The 25,241-nt window shown below is 40.1% G+C and overlaps 1 protein-coding gene across 4 annotated transcripts in view; it reads left to right on the top strand.

Annotated features, from left to right (window-relative positions):
- The first annotated feature begins 5,343 nt into the window (after positions 1–5,343).
- The window catches only part of IGSF11 (immunoglobulin superfamily member 11), a 123,651-nt gene continuing 103,753 nt past the window's right edge, over positions 5,344–25,241 (top strand). For 3 of the 4 annotated variants that reach the window (XM_046657921.1, XM_046657920.1, XM_046657922.1), the window contains exon 1: positions 5,344–5,682. In XM_046657921.1, the coding sequence (XP_046513877.1) occupies positions 5,631–5,682 (52 nt within the window). In that variant the 5' untranslated portion in view covers positions 5,344–5,630. Of the gene's footprint in view, positions 5,683–24,787; positions 24,863–25,241 lie in introns of those variants that run through there. The other variant, XM_046657923.1, reaches the window with a different exon arrangement.

Raw genomic sequence — 25,241 nt, 5'->3', positions numbered from 1 at the left:
AGTGATGGGTTGCTAAGAGGAAAATACCACAGGGAAAGGGATTTTGAAATGTCTTTTAAACTTTTTTTTTTTTGAGGACAATTAGCCCTGAGCTAACTACTGCCAATCCTCCTTGTTTTGCTGAGGAAGACTGGCCCCGAGCCAACATCCATGCCCATCTTCCTCTACTTTATACATGGGACGCCTGCCACAGCATGGCTTTTGCCAGGTGGTGCCATGTCAGCACCCGGGATCCGAACCCGCGAACCCCGGGCCACCGAGAAGCAGAAAGTTTGAACTTAAACGCTGTGCCACCGGGCCGGCCCCTCTTTTAAACTTTTAATTTTGGATAGAATGGTCAAGCTAAGGGCTCACTTCAGGTGACATGTGAGAAAAGACCTACTGGAACTGAAAGGAGAGCTGTGCAAAATTCTGGGAAAAGAACAGTTTCAGTGGCCCTGAGGCAAACATGTTCCTGCTTGTTGGAGGAACATTGAGGAGGTCATTGTAGCAAGATCGGAGTGAGTGTGGGGTGGGGGTGGGGGAGGACGGAAGAAGCCATTAGAGAGATAATGGACTAGATCAAGGTGGGCCTTGTGGTAAACAGAATAATGCCCCCGCTTAAAGACGCCTGCTTCCTAATCCCTAGAATTTGAGAATATGTTACCTTATACAGCAAAGGGGAATTAAGGTTGCCGATGGAATTAAGGTCACTCTTCAACTGACCTGGAGATGAGGAGATTATCCTGGATTATCCACGTGGGCTCACTGTAATCACAAGGCTTTTTAAATGTAAGAAGGAGGCAGGACAGAGTCAGAGAGACGGCAATGTGAGAATGACTTGGCCTGATGTTGATGGCTTTGAAGATGGAGGAAGGGGGCCATGAGCCAAGGAAAACAGGTGGACTCTAGAAGCTGGAGAAGGTAAGGAAATGGATTCTCCAGAAAGGAGCAGAGCCCTGCTGCCATCTTGATTTTAGCCCAATGAGACTCATTTTGGACTTTTGACCTCAGAACTATAAGATAATAAGGTTGTGTTGTTTTATGCCACTAAGTTTGTAGTAATTTTTTATAGCAGTAATAGAAATTTAACACAAACCTTGTAGTTTATAGAAAGGACTTTTACTTTCACTCTGAGTGAGATGGGAGGTCATTGGAAGGACCCAGGCAAAGATGTGAGCTGATCTTACCCAAGAGGATCTTTTGGGATGCTGTGTTGAGAATAGATTATAGAAGGAGTCCTTCTTTCATCTAGCTTTTGGCTTGACTTTTTCATATTTTATTGAGAGCTTATGAATTCATCTAAGATTTAACAAAATATAATTTGACATTTCTTGTAAGTCGAGGTCTCTAATCAACTTTGTTGTCAGAAATGAAAAGTCTTAAGTACACTTTAAATTAAACTTCTATGGAAAACTCATAGTCTACTCTGTACTTTTTGGTGTTTTTTGGAAAAGTTACATTTAGATCTAATCTGAAACTGTTCATTTTTAACAAGTAAAATGTTACAGGTCTCAAAAAACACAAAAACATAGTGGTGCCATTTTAAATTTACCATTAAAATGCATTCAGTAGCACTTTATCACAATGGGCTGTGCTCAGAGAATAACTTTGCCTAAAAAAAAATGTGTTCATAATAAAAGGATTTCAAGGAAAAGAGCCACCTTTTCCCCAAATGGATGAAGATGGCGTGAAACTTTGCTTAGGCGATATTCACAACGGTGGCAGGGATTAGGCTTCAGTGAGGGCGATGGAGAAGCTGTGACCTTTGTGTAAATCCTAATTAGCAACAGCTACTAGAGGAATGGGCAGAAATGGATATAAGAAAAGTAGGCTGTTAATATATCTAGATATAAATTGACCCACAATTTGAGAAGGATGTTAAAATCTTAAATGGTCTACTTACGTCTTAACATGCAGTGAACACTTACTGGCTTGTTAATTACTCTAAGCATTCCACTATTATCTTCTCCACTCCTTTATTGTTATTTTAGACCCTTTGTTGCCTCTTCACAAAGGGGAAGGGGAAAGAACTCCTCTCAAATTTTACTTCTGAAAGGACCAATAGACTATATGTGGTTCTAAGCAGCTGGGTTAAAAAGGTTACAGAATGAGTTACTGGCTCAAAGTTCAAAAAGGTATTTTCTAACTTTAAAAGTGCTTTTCTTATAAAACATTCCATAGACAAACATCCTTGAAAACTTAAATGCAATTAATCTGTAATTATATACGTGAATCCAGAGGGATAGGTGGTATTAATAATTTCAAATATCTCATTAAAAATGATTTATATTGAGCTTTGAAAAGCCTTATAATTCCCTCCATTGTTTTTCTTTCTTAATTATTTTTCTCCTGAGCAAATAATATAATTAATTTTCCATTGTTGAATGCAGAGTAACTGTGGGAAGAGATGATCCAGCATTTTGATGGGTGGAGCAGAGAAGCTGGTGTAGGATTAAAATGTGAATTTGAATAATCCATATTTAGATATTTATAAGTTGAACGTATTCCCATGTCATCAATATTTTTGAGCCAATATTATTATTACAGTATAGCAGAGTCTCACTAGGGTTCCATGTCCCAGTGACTCCCTTGGTCAGATAGACCAACTATAGCTCCCCTCGTGTTGCGGGTGGGGTGGAAGTGGTGGTGGTGGGGATGGTAATGAGGGGAAGGTGGGATAAATGTTGGGGAGGCAACTGCAGTGATCCCCATAGCCAGCTTTAAGACACTATGGTTTATATAAATTTCTTTAGATGTTGGTCTATAAAGAGATAAAAGAAAAAGACTTTGTGGTGTGATCGAAAAAACTATGGCTTGAATGACAGAATGCCTTGGTTCCAGTTCTGCCCATTGGTATTTGCAATCCCTGAGGCATCCCTTGATCCTTTTTTGAGACTGGACATCTTACTATGTGAATAATGTGAATATGTGAGTAATCCCTGCCTTACACCCTGTGAGGTTGCTGTGAAGATCAAATCAGATGATATATGTGAAAGCACTTTGAAATTTATGAAGTATTATACAAACATAAGATGATGTCTGTTGCTTTAGCACCCAGAATACTTTAGAGATTTAAAGAAATCCTACCGTGGTCATAAGGCAGATTAGGATAAAAGAGCTGGTGAAACTCATCAGTACTAATAAAAAATTTACTCAAAAATACATGCCAGTGGTATTATCTCTATGAATTAAAAAGCCCATTTTTTCTTTGTTTCCTGAGAGCGTCCTTTTGGAAGCCTCTGTGCACAGCACTTGGAGTTTCCCGTACTCTCCGTCAGCTTCCTTCGAGTCCACCATCTACCATCTGCCTCCACGCTTCTGGGCAGCCACATTGCCTCCTGAAATCTGATCGCCCCCACTCTCCCTTCAGAAGCCACGCTCCCTTTTCTATGAAAAGGGCGGCTCCACCAAACTCTGTGCACTGACCTCTTTCTAACTCGCCAGCTCCTGTTGGGCAAGGCGGAAGTACACCATGGTGACAGAGGCAGGAGAGCTCTCTTGCTCTGCTGATTCACGATGTGCAGTTACATCCCATATACAACTGGAAGTTATTTAAGGATGGGGATCATATCTTATACTTTATGTTTAACCTTCAACCCAGTGCCTTACAGAGTGTAGATACTCAGTAAATATATGCTGAATTGATGTGCTAAGAATTATTTCAGGTAACTTGCTTTATCAGGGCTTTTCAGCCTAGATTATTAAGTTATTTATTTAATTAAAGAATAAATATTCTATCTCTATATTTATGTCTGGGATTATAGTGAAGCAAAGTCCTGCTCTGAGGAGCACCTGCCATTTGACAGCTTTATATTACTTACTCTTATGCCCTGCATAGGATTGGTTAGAATGCAGGAATTTGTACAGGGCAAAGTAAGGAATTGAATTGGACAGAGAAAAAAAACCCTTTGTGTTTAAAAGAATGAGAATGAGCCCAGTTATGAAATCATAGTTGAAATTTTAACTTTCTGTTGTGAATAGCAAAGACTATATACTGTCATATCATTCTTTTCTTGCCATTAGAGATCTGGTAAGGGATTCTAGCAAATTGGAAATAGTGAGCAAAGTTGAATCATCTCTAACTGATAAGCAAACTATATCTTTTTAGGGTAGTCTTGTTAAAGGTGATTGACACTTGTTAATGGTTCTCCTTTTTTTTTTACTTGAAACTATAACATCAACATTTTCAAAAAATAAAAGGTGCATCCATAAGTCCACCATCTTGATACTATTTTCATTTTTACGTATATCTTTTAATCTTTGTCCAAATGGATAGCTGTTTTACATTATTTGCCTTTCTCCTGTGCATACTATTTTCATTTCTGAGTTGCCTGTATCTCACATTGTATCTGCCAGATGGGGCTAAGAATTTCTGAATGGCCTCAGGAATCCTAGTGTGTGCCACTGTAGAAATTGACCAGAATGGTCTGACATTCCCAGGGCAGACATGTTCTCAAATTTCGAAGGCTCAGGTTGGAGGCTGAAGCAGAGAGTGACTGTGGGCAGTAAGGAACCAGCAACCTCAATGGAAAAAAAAAAGATGATTAGGTTTTATAAGAAGAGATGCAGGTAGATATTTAAGTAAAATAATTTCAGATGCCACGAAGTTCCCTCTTCACACCCAACCAACCAAAGAAGAAACAAAAAAACCCAACCAAAATAACAACCATCACAATAAAATCACCTCCTCACTAGTTAACAAATACTTGAAATTAGTTGAAGAAAGCGATAACATTTAAAACAGGAACATTTAAAAGTTAGAAGTTGACGTAAGTTTTACTAACGGAGCGAGAGAGGGAGTCGTCTCATTGATAGGACCCGGGAGTGAGGAGCGTGGTACGCCCCTACGCTCTTTTGAAGGAAGAAAGAGTAGTCAGAAAAAAGAAGGAAAGAAAGAAGCTATAGAATAGAACAAGGCTCGTTGATTATGAATTTTGTCAGACTCAGGTTCTTTCAGATTATTTAGATTACAGAAGAGAAGACTGAAAGTGAAATGGCCAAATAGAAATCATCTGGAAACTGCAACGGAAAACAATGTTGCTGGTTCTGAGGAAGGAAGTGGCAAAGTCCCTCCTAGAGCCGGGTGGGGATGGGGACTGACACCTCCTGTCCCTGGAGTGTTGAGGCCCGGAGGGGCCCCGGGCGGCGAGCAGGCCGGCCGCCCCTTTCCGGCGCTCGCCGGGGCCCAGCGCACAGGTGGCCGGGCCGCGCCAGCTGCGCGCCGCGCTCCCTCCGCGGGCGGGCCGCCAGGCGTCGCGCTGGAGCCGCGGTTGCCGGGGAGACCGAGCGGGCCGAGGGGGCGGCGCGGAGCCGAGCCGAGCCGGGCTGCCGCCCGAGGAGCAGGGCGAGAGTTGGGGGAGTGGCTCCCCGGGCGGCGCGGGGGGCCGGCGGGGCCGGGGGCAGCGCGCGGTGGCCGGGGCGCTGCGGGGCGAGGCCGGCGAGCCCGGGACGCGCCTGGTGGCAGCTCGGCCTCCGCAGAGCGGGACGCCGCGGGAGCCGCACTTGCCGGGTCTGCGCGTCCCACGGTCTCAGCCCCGGCGGGTCTGCGAGGACCGGGCTGTCCCGAGAGCGCCGAGAGCCCGGCCCGCGCCTCCGCGGCCGCGACGAGGAGCCGGGCGGGCGGCGGGCGCGCTCCCTGCGGCCCCGGGATGACTTCTCGGGGCTCCCCGCTGGCGCCCCTGCTGCTCCTCTCTCTGCACGGTGAGTAGCCCGAGCCGTCCGCTGCCGTTGGGCCAGGCTGGGCCGGCGGGCGCGGGGAGAAGCGGTCTGGGGACCGCCAGCAGCCTTTTCGCCTGTGCCGCGTCTAGGAGCCCAACTTTCTCCGGGGCGCAATCGTGGCTGTGGGCCGCGGCTCGCGCGCCCGCCCGCGCCTCCTTCCCCGCCGCCGGCGCGGCTCAGGTGTCCCCGATCGGAGAGGGGACTGCGCCCGCCGCTCGGGGCCCGCCGATCCCGAACCTGACTTTGACCCCGCTGTGCTCCTGTTTAGATAATCAGCTCCCTTACTTACTGGGTCCAGTGAGAAACAGTTTTTAGAATCAATTTCCGTTGCTAGGCGGCTGCAGGAAAACTAGAGATGCCTTTAAAATAATGCAGAAAACTTTAAATTGTAGTTTTACCATAACGTTTAACAAGCATATGCAAGTTTGACTGATAAATGTGATCTTTATTTTAAAAATAACTGCACAGCGTGCTACACTATACTCGAAAACAAGCATTTAACGTTTTCTACCCTAGCTTCTTCCCCAAAGGATTTGAAATGACTTACAAAAATACATAGAATATAATGATATTAGAACAAAGGAATAAATGCATGTTTAATTTTCTTAATGGTTTTAAAAAAATCTATTTTAAAATTTTCTACTCTCTAATCTTTCTTACATTTGATTTTCTATGAATAGCCATCATATTTAAACTCTGATTTTCATCTTATCCAGTGCCCTTTTCTTTCGTGAGTGCACTGTCCTGTGCAGTCAAGTTCTGTCTCATTTAATTGATTGTTGAGATTTGCTGAGATTTATTCTGAAGGGTTTTATTTAAAAAGCAGGTTCAGTGGTTTATGGAATATTGCTGTTAACCTTGTTCTTTCTGGAGATATCAGTATGTTTCCCATAGTTTTGTGACCTTAATTGAGCTGATAATGTACCTATAGATAACCTACCTATAGTAACCTAATTTTAGCTAATTTAAATTGTACAAATTCATTTAGTAGGGGAGAAAGGAATACAAAACTTCATATACCTATTCCATAGAAGCCAGTGAAGGAAATCATCAAAATTACAGCTAACTTTCCTGGAGTTCAGTAGGTATATTTTTAGTGATGATGTGTAGGTAATAATTAAGTGATGTCAGTATGTGCTTCTAAATTTATTTTGTCTGGTTACTGGTTTGAGAGGGCCAACATTTTTGTCCTGCTTCCTTCAAGTGTGAAATAAGATGGAGCAAATGGGCTTTTTATACAGTACCTTGGACATAACTGAAAATGTTATAAATTTTACTATAAGAACTGCTGAAATTTTTGGTAAAAATAATGTGATTAATCTTCATAGGTTAAAGTAAATGCCACTCTCTTTTTGTAAATGACATTTATATATAGTTTGCTTTTGAATTATTATTGAATTATTTGAATATTTTTGAATTTTTTGAATATATTTGAATTATTATTATTTTGAATTGTTAGGCAGTACTTTTAAAGAGTTAATGTAATTCGCAGAAGCAGCCTTACAAGGTCATCTGATTTGTTTCTTTTCCTTCAGCAGAACTATTGCTAAGCCATCCTAGGATGTTTGTAAAGACTTCCAAGGACATTTCAGCCTTCATGATGAACTATGCTGTAGAGGCACTTTTCACCCTCCAAAAATGAACAAATGTGTTCATTTGTTCAGCAAATATTTACTGAGCTTCCATTCTGCATCTGGGTGTCTGGTGGGGAGGGGTGATGGTGGAAGACAAAGATGCACAAGAGTATGTCCACAGCCCTTAAAGAAGGAGTTTGCAGTCAGGCTGGAAGCATGGACAAGCGATTTTTGATACAAGGAATATATGATGAGTGCTGTTTATTAATGGTGACATCAAGGAAGACTTCCTGGAAAAGTTTACTTTTGATCTCCTCTGCTTTGAGTAGAATTTGAATTGGCTGAGATGGCAGTGGTTGGGTTTTCCAAGCTAAAGGAACAGCCTGGACGAAAGATATGAAGTGGAAAGTGCAGGGGCATGTTTTTGAAAGGTCAAGCTTCTGGCTTGCTAGAGCAGGAGATGTGTGCACAGGACAAAGGGCTAGAAAGGTCGTAAAAGGATAGTGAAAGCCTTGGATGCTCACTTTGGGATTTATTTCGTAGGCCATGGAAAGGCCACTGTTCAGTTTCCTTGAGATGGGGAGGGGAGAGAGGGTGAACAGGTATTGAGTGCCTGCTTGTGCCTAGCATAACCATCTGGGGGAGAATACCACATCCTGATGACATTAAGTTCTCGAACCAGACAATAGCCAAGATGGTTTGAGTGAATTAGGGCCCATCCCTTGGACTTCCAGTGTGGAATGAGGGGGAGGGCTGGATATCTGAACAAAGTTGTTTCTATTATGAAGGAGGAGAAGGGAAATGGATGCTAGATAGATAATCATTGTAGCAGGAGCCACTACAATGGGATAATGCACCAAAGGTGGAAATTGAGTCTCTCCAATTTTCGAAAGAAAATGGATGTCAAGAAATTTCTGTTTTTATTTTTGTTTAAATCTCTTCAAAGGGAATTTGAATGGAAAAGTTGACTTTTATATAATTCTACCAATGGGTTAAATATATCTAAAGTGTTTCTTGTACTACTTGTGATTCCTTGAAATAGCAGATAACTTTTTGGAATCTGAGAAAATATAAAAAGAAAGAAAAGACCACATCAAATGAAATGAAAATGAAAAGACTTATGAGCCTCAGTGTTAGCATTATGAAAAATTTATTGTAAACTTCAATTTCTTATCTCTAACTTTAATTATGCAGCTCTTTTGGAAGGATTCACTTTTTAGTAAAAAATCTGTAGTTTGACCCAGAGGAGGGGTGTCAGCCACTGGATGGGAATTTTAGAGAAATTAAGCTTCCTACACTGTATATTCAACATGGACTATTCAGAAGGCAATTTAAATATTAAATCACCAAGTGCCTCTAAAATGTTAGACTTAGAACTGTTGTCAGACCCGGGGTCATGATGCACTGGGTAGACTTTCCCCCAGTAACAGTATGTGGCACATTTTCAAATGTGTTTTCACACTTTGATAGTGGAAGCATTTATAATGAAAAGTCTCATTTGAATCTTCATACTTCAGCCGTGTGATTTAGTGTCGAACAAGGTGGTGGCTGGTACACAAGATTCTTCACTTGCAGTGAGTTATACGGAACAAAGGATGGGAGGTACTAGCAGAATTGGGAGAGAGTTGGGAAAATTGTGGCATTCCCACTAAAATTCTCCTCTATAACTAGTTTCTTTAGAATAGGGATTCCGAATCTATTGTTATCTGCACCAGTGATACCGATTTATTTCTACCATTTTAGGCAGTTTGAGGGAGGATTGCTGGGTTTCTGGTGGTCCAGTCACTTCAAGTCCCCTCCTCTGTTTGACGAGGCTGCCTGGCACTCACACGTCTCACCCTTGAGTTTGAGGGCAGCCCTCAGACCATCTGGAGGCTCGGAAATCCTGCTTTGATCGTTATTTGAGAGTAACTGGTATCAGGGAGGTTGTCAGCTCTTGGGTGGTGTTCAAAACACCATCTGATTTGAGCTGCATTTGGTCTTCAAGTGGAAAGTTAATTAGTTTCCTTATTAGTTAAGCTGATCTTACTAAACTGTGGAAGGATTTTTTTCATTTTGTTAAAGTTTGGGTAATCGATTTTCTCTGCACCTGGTTTCCTGTCGCCTAACAGATTGTTAGTAGTAGTTTGCATTTGTGATAGTTTTAAAGTTGTAGAAATGTGAAGTCAGTCACAGAGAGAAATCTGTTTGCTAATTTCACAGATAATAGACTCAGCCGTTGATCTGATACCAGTTCATCTTCACCAACGGATGCTACAGAGGTGCTGTATGGTGTGGCTCTGCCTCACTCATGTTTGACAGGAAGATCACATTGTAATAAGTATCACTAAAAATTTTCTGTTTCTAGAATAGGGTTAAACCAATACAAATTTTCCAATGTGAACAAAACGTCTATGCAATCAAAAAATCCCAGAAGTCTACTTACTGGTCTCTCTTCATTAAGCATTTTGGTCTTGAGAGGGTGAACACACTGACAGGGTTAGAGGCACGCTTTTATAGGAGCATTGCCGGGAAAGAAGTGGAGAAGCCAGAGGCACTGAGTTCAGGAAATTCTTGTACCACGTAGAGTTCTTTGGAAGAATCTTCAGAGAGTTAGACTAACGTCAGTGGCAATGAATCATAGTGGATCAGGATTTAGGGTTGGGATAGAAGGTCAGAGTGTAATAGTTTGTAGGATTTGAAATTCAATGCTGGTTTTTCACCAAGGGTCACAACTATGTAATAACAATGTGACATTGTGAGTGTAACTCTAATGTAATGGGGCTGCTTGTACGTCCAGTCTGAAAAGACTCATTCATCCAATATTTTAAAAATTTGGAGAGAAATTTAAGTTTTTACCAGAGTCTGTTGAAGATCACACCAGAGGAAACTTAAATGACTGTCGAGAAGCCCTTGACCCACCTTTGCCCGCAGTCTCCCTGTTCACAGCAGTTGCTCGTGGAAAATCTCTGTTCTCTCACTCCCGTATTCTCAGTAATGTGATTCTTTGCTGTCCTCTTTCCTCCTCATTCTCTTCTTCCATTTTGGAGGATGTTATGTTCTTCTGCTAGTAGCATCAGGTTCTTTTAAGATAAATCTAGCCATTCATGGCTTTTCCAAAAGATTTAGGTCTGCCTGTTTTGAGGGTTCATATAAAAACCCTAGGGCCAAGCAGGCAGACCCAGAAATTGCCTTAGAAGCTGGGCGTTGGTGGGGCTATGTGAGAATGTGGACATAGTTCCATGCTAATATTTTCCCTTTGTTCCATGAAGTTAACTTTATGATATAATTTTCTCTCTGTGTATATATATATGTATGTATGTGTATTTTCCCTAAAAGACTATGGTACCATGCCCAGTACATAGTGAGTACATGGTAGGTAATCCTGAATGAATGAGGGAGCGATACTAATATAAGTGGTAATCCCGTGTGCTTAGAGTACGTGAAAAGAATGTTTTTCTCTCTTTTAAAGAAAAAGAGAATTTTTGTTAAAATTTTCTTTAGGGCCAGCCCTGGTGGCCTCGTGGTTTAAGTTCAGCGTGCTCTGCTTTGGCGGGCCCCGTTTGCTTCTGGGTGTGGACCCATACTGCTCTGTTAGCAGCCATGCTGTGCTGGCAGCCCACATAGTAAAAAATAGAGGAAGGTTGGCATGGATGTTAGCTCAGGGGGAATCTTCCTGAGCCAAGAAAAAAAAAAAAAAATAGTGATTTGGTGTGACTGTGTCAGCATCATTGATCTTTAAACTTTAGTTTATATTTTGTGAAAGAGAGGTGACAGAGATCTATTTTCATAGTCTTTTCAAATTTCATGACTTTGGAGGTTTATTTAAAAATGTAATACTTATAGACCTTTCAAAATTGATTCTTGGCTTATCTTTAATCCTAAAACTTTGAAGTTCTCTATTTTGAATCATATTTTCCTAAGGAATTTCTGAAGGTTTTGCTTTGTGCAATAAAGAATGGTGTTGGATTTTTGGGAATTTATTTAGAACCTTGAAGATTCCCACATCCATGTCTGGCATTCTTAGACCTGACGGCCTGTATCTTGGAACTGGTATGCCGAGAGCAGAGATAATTAAAATAACACCTTGTATAGTCTAAGCTCAACTTCCCCTTCCCCACATTGTGTATAAAGTTCTGGAGTTGCTTTTTTAGAAATAGGAGCATTAACTGAATCAGCCGCACGTGCAGGTATTGTAACTTCTTCTGTGGAGACTGTCAGGTGCCCTCCCCTCCCTTCCCCTTCGTTTTTCCCGAAGTCTGTGTATTTCCAGCCATAGTCTCTTCCAGCTATGATTCATTCCCTTATGGAGCATCCTCTCAGTCAGCCGTGATGTTTATCTCTCTCAAAATGTCAGAAGTCTGCTACTAACTATAGCCACATCCTCACCCATGTGCTCAGAGATGCCTTAAGTAACACCAAACATTGATCGTAATACCTAATCTTTGTTTCTTTGGACCAGGTCCAGCCCTGGTTATATAACCAGAGTTATATGACTTCTGTTACCCACCATGGTTCAAGGTCACTTGCCAGGACACAAAATAGGTGGCAAAAAGAGAGGCTGAAGTGTAGCAAACACCACTTGTTGCAGAACCCATTCAAATCAGGCTGGCATTTTAGGCTTGTAGTGCAGTCCGGTTGTGAGCCTTGCCTGTGTGTAAATCCAGGTTACCTTCCCAGCACCTGTTGGCCAAGACTGAAGACAGTATGCAGAACATGTGAAGAATGTGTTAACAGTGTAGTACAGAGGTTCTTTTGGCCTTAAAGATTGCTAGGGGCTTAAAGATTATTGAGAATCACAAAAAGCTCTTGTTTATGTGGACATGTCTACCGATATTTGCCATATTAGAAGTTAAAAATGAGAAAGTTTAAAAATATCAATTTAAAAAAATAATAAATCCATTATATGTTGACATAAGTAATATATTTTTGTGACAAGTAAGAATTTTTTCCAAAACCAAAAATTATTAACGAGGAGAGTGGTGCTGTTTTACATTTTTGGAAATCTCTTTAGTGTCTGGCTCATTAGAAGACAGCTGGATTTCCTTGTCTGCTTCTGCATCCAGTTTATGATGATGTGTTGTCTTGATTTGGTTGAAACATATGAAGAATATCTGGTCTTAGATTTGTAGTTGGAAGAGGAAAGAGTATTTTGATAGCATTTTCAAATAATTTTGGATATTCTTCTTTGATATTCCATCAAAACTCGGTAGTCTCTTAAAGTGGTTGCGATGCAGAATCAGAAACCATGTGGATAAACGTTGCTTACTCTGCTATATTAAAATCCATTGGTTTATCTTGAAAATTGAATGGATCTCTTATTCATGCATGATTTATTGGTAACATTATACAGTGATAATTTGGAAAATATTGGTTCACTGATGGAGATCTTACAAATGTTCATATGTATCAAATTTTATAATATAAAGAACCCCACATTTGTTAATATCACCATTGATTTCATCAGAACAGTCTTTAAGGATTGAGAAGATGCTAAACTCATGATGGCAGATACAAGTTTTCCAAAATTTTAATATTTCCTCCAAATTTATCATTGGCAACAAATAGCTGTCAGTTATTTCCCCTGAAATAACTTATTTTGTTCGATTTTGTAGTCTTATTTTGTTCAATTTTGAGAACACATCTGCCAGTTACCTAAGTATGAATAACTGTAGTGTGTCTGTGAGTTGTTCTTTCAAGTAAAAATGCCGATCCATGAAGAAGGCCACCAGTTCACTCAGCTTTGAGCTCAAACAGTTGCTTTTCCTTGGGACAACCATTTTGCTCTGGTATGCAGCATCAGTGGCTTCTGTTTCATCCTACCCATTTTGTTGCCCAGAATATTGTAAAAGGTCAAGATTTAATAAAATGACTGGTATTGTTTCATCAAAGACATTCTTTAGTGAAACTGGGTTTTCTTTCTTAACTGAGTGCGTGACAGTGAGGACTACAGTGACTGAGTAGGGTTGAGTGCCAGTGCCTTGACTTGTGTAAGGCGCCAAGTTTCACCCAGCACTGCTCTGCCCCATCAGCGCAAACGTCAGCACAGGCAGAAAGGCAGAGAGCATTTGACCCTTATTAAGAAAGTAGGTTTTACCTCACAATTTTCTGAAAGGGTCTTGGAGACCCTCACGGGTCTGGTGTACTTAGTGGAATGTTAGATTCTTTTTTTTTGAAAATTGTTTTAGAGACAAATAGCCACACAATTATTCCATACCATGTGGGATGGCATTGAATGGAGTATGCATGTACTATTGAAAAATAAATAACAAACTCATTTAAAATTCTCTATTTTTGTATTATAATTCTTTTAAAATTACAAACGTAACATATCCTAGGCATAAAAATTCAAACCATTTGGAAGTCTTTGAGAACTGACTCATACCCTACCTCCACCCACCGAATTCTCTGGTTTTGCTGTGCATTGTTCCAGACCTTTTGCTAATCATAAACAAAGCCTGCATGTACATGTATTTTTATTTTCTTTTATGAAGATCTTTATGGATCTCACAGAGGACCAGTCACTTAAATTTTTTGGAGCTTTTGTTTACCCTCTTTACCTAAATTCTATTGTCTGATTGCATTTAGTAGGAAAATAATCATAGCTGCTAGGTAGAAAGTATGTGTGTGTGTGTGTGTGTGTGTGTGTATTTATATGTGACTAACAATCACCATGCCACCAGATTGTTTTTCATGAGTTACTCATATTGCACTTTGTTTTAATGAAGTATAATTTAATTACAAGATGCTCCTATTTTCAGTATTGTGTTATATGAGTTGATAAATTTATGGACCTGTAGAAACATGAGCACAGTCAAGATGTAGCAATTTCCCTCATCAAAAAGTTCCCCCATGTGCCTTTGCAGTTAACTCCTCAACTCTTGGACTCAGTCAAATGTTGATTAATTTCTGTAACTATACATTAATTTTGACTGTTGAAAAATTTTACCTAAATGGAATCATACTATTTGTGCTTGAAAAGTACAGACTTCATGATTTTTATGAAAATGATCCATATTTATTTTAAGTAAACTCAAACAATATAAAGCAGGAGAAAATAATATTTCAACATAGTATTCTAAACCACACCACCCAGATTTATCCATTTTAACCTTTGGTGATTATGATTTATTTTTATTTTTTATTTCTTTTGAAGATTGGCACCTGAGCTGACGTATGTTGCCAATCTTTTTTTTTTTCTTCTTTCTTCTTCTTCTCCTCAAAGCCCCCCAGTACGTAGTTGTATATTCTAGTTGTGAGTGTCTGTGGTTGTGCTATGTGGGACGCTGCCTCAGCATGGCTTGATGAGCGGTGCTAGGTCCGTGCCCAGGATCTGAACTGGCCATACCCTGGGCCGCCTAAGCAGAGCGCACGAACTTAACGACTTGGCCCCTGTGACTTATTTCTTGATAAATCTAGGTAGGTTTCTATCACTTAGAATTGTTTTAGTGCTTACTTTATTTCCTGAATTAGTTCATTTTTTCAGTATTTGCCTATTTCCATCCAAATTGAAGGGGAATTTGTCTACGTATGTTATTGAGTGAAAATATTTTTCCTAGAATTTTTAGAAGTTGCTCCATATCTTCTGGCATGGGCTGTTGCTGTGGTGAAGTCTGACATCAGTCTAGATTTAATTTTTCTCTCTTGAGAGTGATTGACTTTTTGTACCTGAAGGTTAAAAGTCTTCCTTTATCAATAGATTAACCATAATTTGTGTTGATGTGCTTGTTTTTTTTCAGTTTTTTTCCGTGAGGTATTATGCATTTTCAATCTGCCTAGTCATGTCTTCCAACATTTCAGATTCCCTTTCCTGTATTGTATTTATGAATATTCTTATGCTCCGTATCTTGTATTCATTATCTGAGATGCTATATATTAAATCATTTTTGTCTCTTCTGCATAATTTTCTTAAAAAAAATTTTCTTTCTTTTCTCCAAAGCCCCAGTGCATGGTTGTATATTCTACTTGTAAATCCTTCTAGTTCTTCTATGTGAGCCACCACCACAGCGTGGCAGCTGACAGACGAGTGGTGTGGTTCCGTGAACCGGACTCGAACCCAGGCTCCCGAAGCAGTGAGAGTGCCGAACCTTAACCAGTAGACCATCAGGGCTGGCTGTGAAAAAGTTTAATTCAATTTATTTAAACTACAAAAAACCAGTTCACCCATTTCTTTCATGTGCTTTTTTTTGAGGAAGATTAGCCCTGAGCTAACTACTGCCAATCCTCCTCTTTTTGCTGAGGAAGACTGGCCCTGAGCTAACATCTTCCTCAACTTTATAAGTGGGACGCCTACCACACCATGGCTTTTGCCAAGTGGTGCCATGTCCACACCCAGGATCCGCACTGGTGAACCCCAGGCCTCCGAGAAGCGAAATGTGCAAACTTAACTGCTGCGCCACTGGGCCGGCCCCCCAGGTGCTTTTTTAAAAAAACAAATAATACCATAAATATTGTTCTACAACTTATTTTTAAAACATAACAATTTGATATGGGCATCTTGCCACATTGTTACATGGATCTACCTTATTCTTTTTAATGACCCTTTAGTATTTCATAGCATGTTGGTACATAATTCAGTTAGCTGTTTCCCCGTGTTGGACATACATGTTGTTTCTGATTTTTTGATATTAATGATGTTGGAGTGGACATCTTTGTACATATAACCTATAAACTTGTGTAGATATCTCTGCAGTCTGGCTTGCCCAAAGTAAGAATTATTTGGATGTACACATTTAGCATTTTGGCGCAGATTGTAGCATTGTGGGGATTTTGATAGTCAGACATATTGGGTTTGAATACCTGACTTGTTATTTATTTGCTCGGTGACTTTGGGACTACTTTAATGTCCTGAACTAGAATTTGATTCTCTTGTAGAGTGGAGATGGCCTTCTCAGTGTGTTGAGAAGTACTAAATTAAATAAATTGACACATCTCTAAAGTGTCTAGCATAGTGCCTGGCGTATAGAAAATGCTTGGTTAGTGACAGTTATTGTTGCAAGGATCCATCAGCTCCAACTTGAGTCAGGAGGTAAGAGTTCCATCCGAGAGGGAGCACGGATGGAGGTGTGACCTGGGACACATCATGTGGTTCTCCGGACCTGCTTTCTTTTGTGAAATGAGGGAGTTGGGTTAGGTCACCTCCTCTTCTTTTCCACCTCTGTAATCTCGTGATTCTTTGACTTGGCTTCCAAGTATTGAGAATATTGGCAATCAAATAAGCTGGAGCTGATGTATGGCTGGTTTTAACATACTCACAAAACTTTTCCTAAAATAGTGACTTGACTTTCCTCCCCCCTTCCCCCATCAATATCATGAGACTTTATGGTGATGTCTATTCTAGGAACTACATATTGTCATCTGTTGTAGGAAGATTATAAAATGTGGTTTCAAATATAAAGAATCTTATTTTTAAATTTTGTTTTAAAATTGACTTCTTTTCACTTTGGCTCAGGCTCTTTATTCTTTTAAATCCTTTGTATCACAGACAGATCTTGTAGGTGTCAGGAGAGGTTCAGTGATAAGCAGGCTATAAATATGACAAAAATCTTTTTACCACAATCACTGTATTTTGGTCCTTAAAGTTGATTTCTGTGACCTTCCTCTGCTTTTCTCTCATAATGACTTATCTTTGTCTAAGCCATGCATAGGTGTCTAAATTTTATCTATCCTGGGTCACATGATGAATATAGACATTTTCGTAATGTTGTCATTGATTAGAAGTGAAAGGCCTGTGAACTTTTAATGAACAGTGAATTCGAGTCAGGGATGTGGCGATGCTCAAAGTGAAGCCTTTGGAGGGCGTGGTTAGAGCATGTCTTCATTCTGACTCTAGGTTTCGTGTCATTGCTGGTGTTTCCAAGTGGTGCTTTTTGCATTTTCATGGAAGAAGATGTTTTTATACAAAGCCAGGTGGTCTCCAAAATGAACAGAGTTAGTCACACGGTTAGAACTTTCAAAATAATTCTGAGATTCATAAACTCACCACCTACTGTGTTCTTTTGGTAAGTGTAGTTTGTTTTTAGGGCATTAAATTTTTGCTGAAGCTAAACCACACTAATAAAGAAGGTTCTTGAGTTTTTTTACTCCAAAATAGTTATAGAAACTTAGCATGATTCATTTTCATGAAAATATTTTTTGAAATTGTGACTTCTCATTTTTCCTAATTTGTGATTTCATTGTCCTCAGAGTTTGTTTTTTTTTAATGAGGAAGATTGGCCTTGAGCTAACATCTGTTGTCAATCTTCCTCTTTTTTTTTTCTTGAGGAAGATTGTCACTAAGCTAACATCTCTGCCAATCTTCCTCTATTTTATGTGGGAGGCCGCCACAGTGTGGCTTGACATGTGGCACTAGGTCCGAGTCAGGGATCCGAAGCTGTGAACACTAGGCTGCCAAAGCAGAGTGGCTGGACTTAAACACTACACCACAGGGCTGGCCCTTCAGAGTTGTTTTTAGTTGCCCTTTGATCAATCTGTATTTACAGTTTCCATCTTAACATTTGCACTTCTTTGGACAAATTAATTATGCTGTTCCCCGATCCCTCCCAGTTGCTTCGATTTCAGGGGGTTGAGTTGTCTCTCTAATTAATAAGAAAGTGTAATGTTGTGAGGCACAGGGATCTGGACCAGTAAGGTCTCTTAGAGCCCTTTAATTCCATAATGTCCTTGATCTGAGGAAGCCGCTCAGTAAAGCTCTTCACAATTTCCACGACCAAGCCATCTGCCTGCATTAAAATAGATCAGATCTGCTTACTCCTTCAACATCTAACAAATATTCTATAAACTGATGATGATGAAGACCACGAATGTGAAAATAATTTGCAGTCTTGAGCACTTCCTCTGAATTCTCGGCTCAGATCCTCTTGAAATAGTGGAAGTGGGCTGCCAGCTTTCTCTTTGGCTTGAATAAAGGGTGGCCGAACCCTTTCCCCACTCCTCTGATTGCACTTATCCCAAGTGTGGCCAGTGACTAATTCAGCTTGTCCACATTCAGATTAAACTTCACAAAACCTTTGCTTACTCTTCTACTTCATATATGCTGGCTGAGTAGGTAAACCCACATATGTATTGATTTAGTTTTATCCATGGCAGTTTGCATAAATGGTATATAGATATTTAAATCTCGGGCAGACTGATTTTGTGTCTGGCCCGAGCTTCTGATGTTGCATAGACTGTGTCGACTGCAGACCGTGGCAGCGTCACGCCGTACAAGTGCATGATCCCATGGCCTGTTCTTCTGCAAAAATAGTCTATTTCTTTCACACCTGAAAACCACGGAATCTTGACAATATTTCTTTTCCGTGTTCTTCGTACTGTCCTTTCCTTCCTCACCACCTCCATTAATTTATATCCTTATTTTAAGTTTAGATTATTCCAACAGTTTTCTGCTGGTCTTTACTTCACCTTTTTCGCTTTGATCCATCCTTGACTCTCTGCCAGGTTGCTTTCTGTCAAACGCTGCTGTCATTGTATTCCCCTCTTCCTTCAACAACAATAATGACAGCGAACTCCAGAAATCTTAAAGGATAAATTCCAGTTTTTAGGGTGTCATTCACTGTCCTCTGTGGCTTCCGCTCTTCCCCAGCCAACCCACCATGTTTGCACCCCCCTCTTTCACACTCTGGTCCCATCTACCTCTTCCGCTCTCCTGCTCCCACTTCCCTCCTTTCTGGTTGGTCTGGATTACCTCGCCTCTTTCTCCTGATACCTGCACTGCCTACCCTTCCAGGCCCAGCACAAGCCTGTTTCCTCCGAGGCTGACCGCCTGACATCCTGGCCTGACTGCTCTGTGCAAGATCTTTTCCTCTTTGAGTTTCCTAAGCACTGACTGTGCTGCTTCTCTGGTAGCACCTCCCAACTGCCATGCCCTGTCCTCTTGCACTTTCTCGAAAGTTCCACCAGGTGAGCACTTGTGCAGTGCACATGGCAGGTGCTTAATTTATTGAGTGAATGGACGAATTTTAAATTTTCGCTTTTCAGCAGTCTTTTATCTTGTATATACACAATCCAATTCTCTGATTTTTTTTGGGCAAAAAGTTGAAATTCTGTACATAAAATTGAGATAGTGATGTGAATTTTAAAGTTTTTTTTTTTACTAAAGCATAGACATTTCTCATTCTCAAAAAATGATAAAAAACATATTCTTTTATACCACGGATTGAATTTGCATTTCATTGGCTCCAGTTTTGAACAGGCTAATACAATTTCTCAGCCTTTTCCTTTATGTGAACTGAGTTTACAGTAGCTTCCCTGTATCTTCTAACATATTCCTGCTTCTCTTCTCTAAGTTATACTTTATTTGTTCCACTGAGGAGCATTGATTTATATATGGTCAACTTTTGCCAATTTTTTTAACGGCTTTACTGAGAAATAATTCATGTATCGTATAATTCACCCATTTAAAGTATACAATTCAATGGTTTTTGGTAGATAACATTATTAATTTTTAAGATTGTGGTAAAATACAACATAAAATTAGCCATTTTAACCATTTTTAAGTGTACAATTCAGTGACATTAAGCACATTCACAATGTTTTGCAGCCATCATCCCTATCTATTTCCAAAACTTTTTCCAGAAACTCCGTAAATGTTAAGGAATAACAGCCCGCTTCCTCCTTCCCCAGCCCCTGGTAACATCTCATCTCTTTCTATCTCTATAAGGTGGCCTATTCAAGGTCGCTCATATAGGTGGGATCATACAATAGTTGTCCTTTTGTGACTGGCTTATTTCACTTAGCATAATGTTTTCAGCGTTTATCCATATTCTGAAATGTTTCAGAACTTCATTCCTTTATATGGCTGAATAATATTTCATTGTATGTATAGACTGTATTTTGTTTATTCATTTGTCTGTTCAAGAATCCTTGGGTTTTTGCCAGTTTTTAAAATCAGAGAGTCTGTGTGTCTTTTTTTCCCCCCGATTTGTATGAGTTTTAAAAATATCTGTTGGAGTATTTTATTGGTACTTTATTTTATTTTACTGGCACTTTATTGGTTATAAGTGTTGTGAAATGTTCTTTTACTCTGTGACTTGACTTTTCACTCTCTTATTTTAGTATCTGTTAAAGAACAGTTCTTAATTTTAATTAGCTCAGTTTTAGTGTTTTTTCTTTTTTGACAAGCACTGTTTGTGTCTTGGCTAAGAATTCTTTGCCTATCTCAATGTCACGAAGATATTCTCTGTAATCTTCTAGAACCTGTACTGTTTACTTTTTATAGTTTGACCCACAGCCCACCTGGAGTTGATTTGCTGTATGTGTGATGAGAGTTGGGAGTCAAGGACTAAAACTTACGTTTTGGGGTGGTTTACCTATTTGCATTTATGTCCAGTCTTTTTTGTTAGATAAGTTCTTCGATGTGGTCTTAGACTTCCTTTACCTCCAGGGTCTAGTACAGTGCCTGCTCATGGTAAGTGATCAATAAATGCTTGTTAACAATAGTCAGGCCATAGAGATTTATTTCCCCAAAGATGTATCTAGGGACCCAAACAGAACGCTGTGAAATCTGACTTTATTCTTCAGTAGTGTTCATTTCTCGTTTACAGCATTATTTTCTTCTCTCCCTTTTTTTTTTTGGTCTATTATCTCTCACTGTTGCCACTGCCTCCTTTGTCACTGTCATCTCCTCCTCTTTCATTGATATCATCATCATCTGGAACTGAGGTTAAGTTCTAAATCTCATGATCTTAATTTTATCATTGTATAGTATTTACTTTAAAAGTAATCATTTTGGTTGTATAAGAGAGTTTTATATTGTTGAGTACTTTACATCATAACACCACCCCCTCACATTTGTTTTGTACAAGAATTTTTTTTTAAGGTGGTAAACATTTTATTTTTTCTTGAGGTACAGTTGATATACAACATTATATTAGTTTCAGGTGTACAATATAATTCAATATTTGTATATATTTCAAAATGATCACCACAGTGCGTCTAATTAACATCCATCACCATACATCGTTACAAAGTTTTTTTTTCTTATGATGAGAACTTTTAAGATTTATTCTCTTAGCAACTTTCAAATATGCAATACAGTGTTATTTACAGTAGTCACCATACTGTACATTCCATCCCCGACTTACTTATTTAATAACTGGAAGTTATTTTTGACCCCCTTCACCCATTTCACCCACCCCTCACCTCCTGCCGCTGGCAACTACTAATCTGTTTTCTGTATCTATGAGCTTGGATTTTTGTTATTTTGGTTTTCTTTGGATTTTTTGGTTTGTTTTTTAGATTCCTCATATAGGAGAGGTCATATAGTATTTGTCTTTCTCTGTCTGACTTATTTTGCTTAGCATAATGCCCTCGAGCTTTATCCATGTTGTTGCAAATGGCAAGATTTCCTTCTTTTTTATGGCTGAATAATATTCCATTGTGTACCTTTACCACATTTTCTTTGTCCATTCATCTGTCGGTGGACACTTAGGTTGTTTCCATATCTTGGCTATTGGAAGTAGTGCTGCAATGAACATGGGGGTGCATATGTCTTTTTAAGTTAGTGTTTTTGTTTTCTTCAGATAAATACCCAGAAATGGAATTGTTGGATCATATGGTACTTCTATTTTTAATTTTTTGAGGAATATTTATACTGTTTTCCATTGTGACTGTGCCAATTTTCATTCCCACCAACAGTGTACAAGGGTTCCCTTTTCTACACATCTTCACCACTTCTCTTGTTTTTTTGATAATAGCCATTCTTGACAGATCTGAGGTGATATCTCATTATGGTTTTGATTTGCATTTTCCTGATGTTTAGTGATATTGAGCACCTTTTCATGTACCTGTTGGCCGTCTGTATGTCTTCTTTGGAAAAATGTCTATTCAGATCCTCTCCCCATTTTTTAATTGGATTGTTTGTTTGTTTGTTATTGAGTTGTATGAGTTCTTTATATATTTGGATATTAACCCCTTATCAGATATATGATTTGCAAATGTTTTCTCCCATTCAGTAGGTTGCCTTTTTGTTTTGTTGATGGTTTCCTTTGCTATGCGAAAGTTTTTTAGTTTGATGTAGTCCTTCCTGTTTAGTTTTGCTTTTTTCGCCTTTGCTTTTCGGCGTCAAATTCAAAACATCATTGCTAAAACCAGTGTCAAGGAGCTTACCCTCTATGTTTTCTTCTAGGAGTTTTATGGTTACAGTGAAGTTTACATTCAAGTTTTTAATCCATTTTGAGGTAATTTTTGGGTATGGTGTAAGATAGCGGTCAAGTGTCATTCTTTTGCATGTGGCTGTTCAGTTTTCCCCACACCATTTATTGAAGAGACTGTCCTTTCCCCATTGTGTATTCCTGGCTCCTTGGTCGTAAATTAATTGACCATATATGCTTGGGTTTATTTCTGGGCTCTCTGTTCTGTTCCATTGTTCTATGTATCTGTTTTTACAAGGAATTTTATTAACCTTTGGTCCAAAAATGGTTTTCAGAGAAGTCACAGGAATTTTATGCAAAATTTAGTGCTGTATGCATTTGATATTTTTCTTTTTTCTGGGGAGAGTATCTCAACTTTTTACAGTATTCTCTTTCATTTCATAATAAACAATTAAGAGATCTACTTTCTGTATGTCCCTGTACTTGGCCCTGTGGGTCATACAGAGTATTCACTATGGTGCCTGGTCATAAGGAACTTAATACATGTGTAACTATAGTTAGAATTGTAAGCAGTTACAATTTGGAGACTTATGTGAATCAGAAAAGAAGTAATTGTGGAACCCACTTGTGGTCAGAATCATGTGAGGGGACAGAGCAGGTGACGTAGTAGTTAGAGTGTCAGGTGGAAGATGACGTAGCCAGATAGTTAATAGCCTTCTGCACTGCCTGTCTGGTCTTCCTCTCAGCCCATGAGGCAAAACACCTTTCTTTCTTCTGTATTCAGCAGTTTTTAAGGGGGAAAAACCCCAAAAACAAAATGGAGGGTTTATTATGCTCTAGGCATCTGGGGATAGCACGATGAGGAAAGTGTAGGCTCCAGTCTTCGGGATCCATGGTTTAGTCTAAAAGACAAATGTGATTCAGCTCATTGTGATACAATGTGTTACATTAATGGTTTAATCAAGTGTTGTCTCCCGTTCAATTCTCATTCTTATTTTGACCAAGCCATGCCATTTTCCTAGGTGGTATTGGTTCCTGGGGTCTGCAAGCTCTGCAGGTGCTGTTTTCAGTGTGTGCTAGGGGGATGGCATGGAGGCAGTGGCAGAAAGCAGGTTGGAGGCAGTGCTCCTGGTTCCTCAGGGCCCACCTGAAGGGTGTGAGAGGCCTGGTAGTGCTTGTGTATCCTGGGGAGGGGACTGATGGAGGCCTGAGGTTAGATTGAAGTCTGTGTGTGCAGGAATTTCAAGATCAGAGGCAAATGGCCAGGCCCACGTACGAGGATGAAAACTGGCACATACCCTGCATTATTCCCCAGTAAGCAGCAGCACCACCACCGGAAAGGCCACCCCCACGGAGGACCTTACTGGTTACCAGGCTGGGAGCAGCCGGTGAAGATGCTTACAGCAGAGGCCAGTGCAGACCCAGAGAACTTTGTGTGGATAGGAGGCCCGCCTCTCTTCTCCTCTGCCTTGGGGTAGTTTGAGGACTTTCTTCTTCATGCAGTCAGATCCCCTTTTGAGAAAAACAGGACCAGGGGAAAAAAATCTGAAAGACTGAGCATTTATTGGAGGCACTGATAAGAGACATCTGTAAGGTTCCTTAAAGAGGCTGTTCACGTTATTGGCTCAACCTTGGATGACCAGATTGGATTGAATTCCGTTACCCTCCTTGTCCCCACCACCCATCTGGTTTTGGGGCGGGTTGATGGGAAGGGGTTAGAAACAGTAAGAAGATCCTATCAGTTTGAGAGAAATAGACTCTGCTTCTTTGCATATGCTTATTTATTAACAAAGGAATGTAAATTTACTTAGTGCTGTCCTCTTGAAAACATTTGGTTGAGACACATGGCCAGTCCCACAGAGTCCAGGGTCCTCATCTGGCCAGATGCGCCAACCTTGAGCTCTGTCCTAGTTTTTAATTTAAGCTGATGTGCCAACACGGCAGCCAATGTGTAAGCAGCCGCGAGAACCATACTACAGTGGTTTATTGAATCGCAATAAATGATCTTTTCTTTCAAGAAAATCCTCTTTATTCGCTTGATCACTTGGAGTGTTTTTTTTAAATACTTGGATTTGGCAGGCTTTTTCGATCCTGAGGTGCCCACAGTGAACTGAATGTGGTTAAACAGCTTGGAACACTGGAGTTGAATAGGCTCTGGCCACATGTGCCAAGGGGTGGCAAGCCAAGTCATCCTGCCTCCTGTGCCAGCTCTGACGCGCTTCAGTTCTGCTGCCGTCACTTCTGGATCCCTAAGTCACACACATTTCTTCTTCTTTTAGTGTCATGAGTTTTCAGTCTGGATGTCCAATTTCCATTAAGATCGTAGCTGCCATTGTTGGCTCTCTACCACGTGCCGTGCATCGCCTAGGCATTTTAGTATGTTTGCTTATTAATCCTTAAGACAACCTGTGAGATAGATGAGTGTGAGCCCTATTTCCAAGTGAAGAAATCAATTGTGCAGTTGGAGAGTAGAATGAATTTCAGTACCTGGAGTTTAAGTGCCTGGAAGATTAATACTATGTAAGTGCCTAGTACTGCGTCAGGCTCCGACAGTCAGTCAGTGGATTGCATTTTCTCTTTGTAGCTCTATTGGGCCTTGTGGTGGTTTTGTCTCCATTCTGGGATCCACCTGGAGAGGAATGTGGGAAACATTTGTATGAGTTGTGAGCAGAGCTTGTAAAGGCCTTTAAATGCTAGGCAGGAAAGATTATGGGGCCCCTTCCTGTGGAACTCAAAATGAGACACTAAACTGTAGAGTGAGGATGATTCCAACACAGTTGTGTTTTTTCCTTCTAAAAGACTATTTTAATCTTTGTTCTGAAGTATCAGGAATTGACCTTAAAATGATTTCTTCCCTCTGTCTCTCTCTTTCTCTCTGTGTTCCTGCCTTGCTGGTGCC

Source organism: Equus quagga, chromosome 4 (genome assembly GCF_021613505.1).
Source record: "Equus quagga isolate Etosha38 chromosome 4, UCLA_HA_Equagga_1.0, whole genome shotgun sequence".
Classification (NCBI taxonomy): Eukaryota; Metazoa; Chordata; class Mammalia; order Perissodactyla; family Equidae; genus Equus; species Equus quagga.
This window is presented reverse-complemented; position numbering and strand designations above follow the sequence as displayed.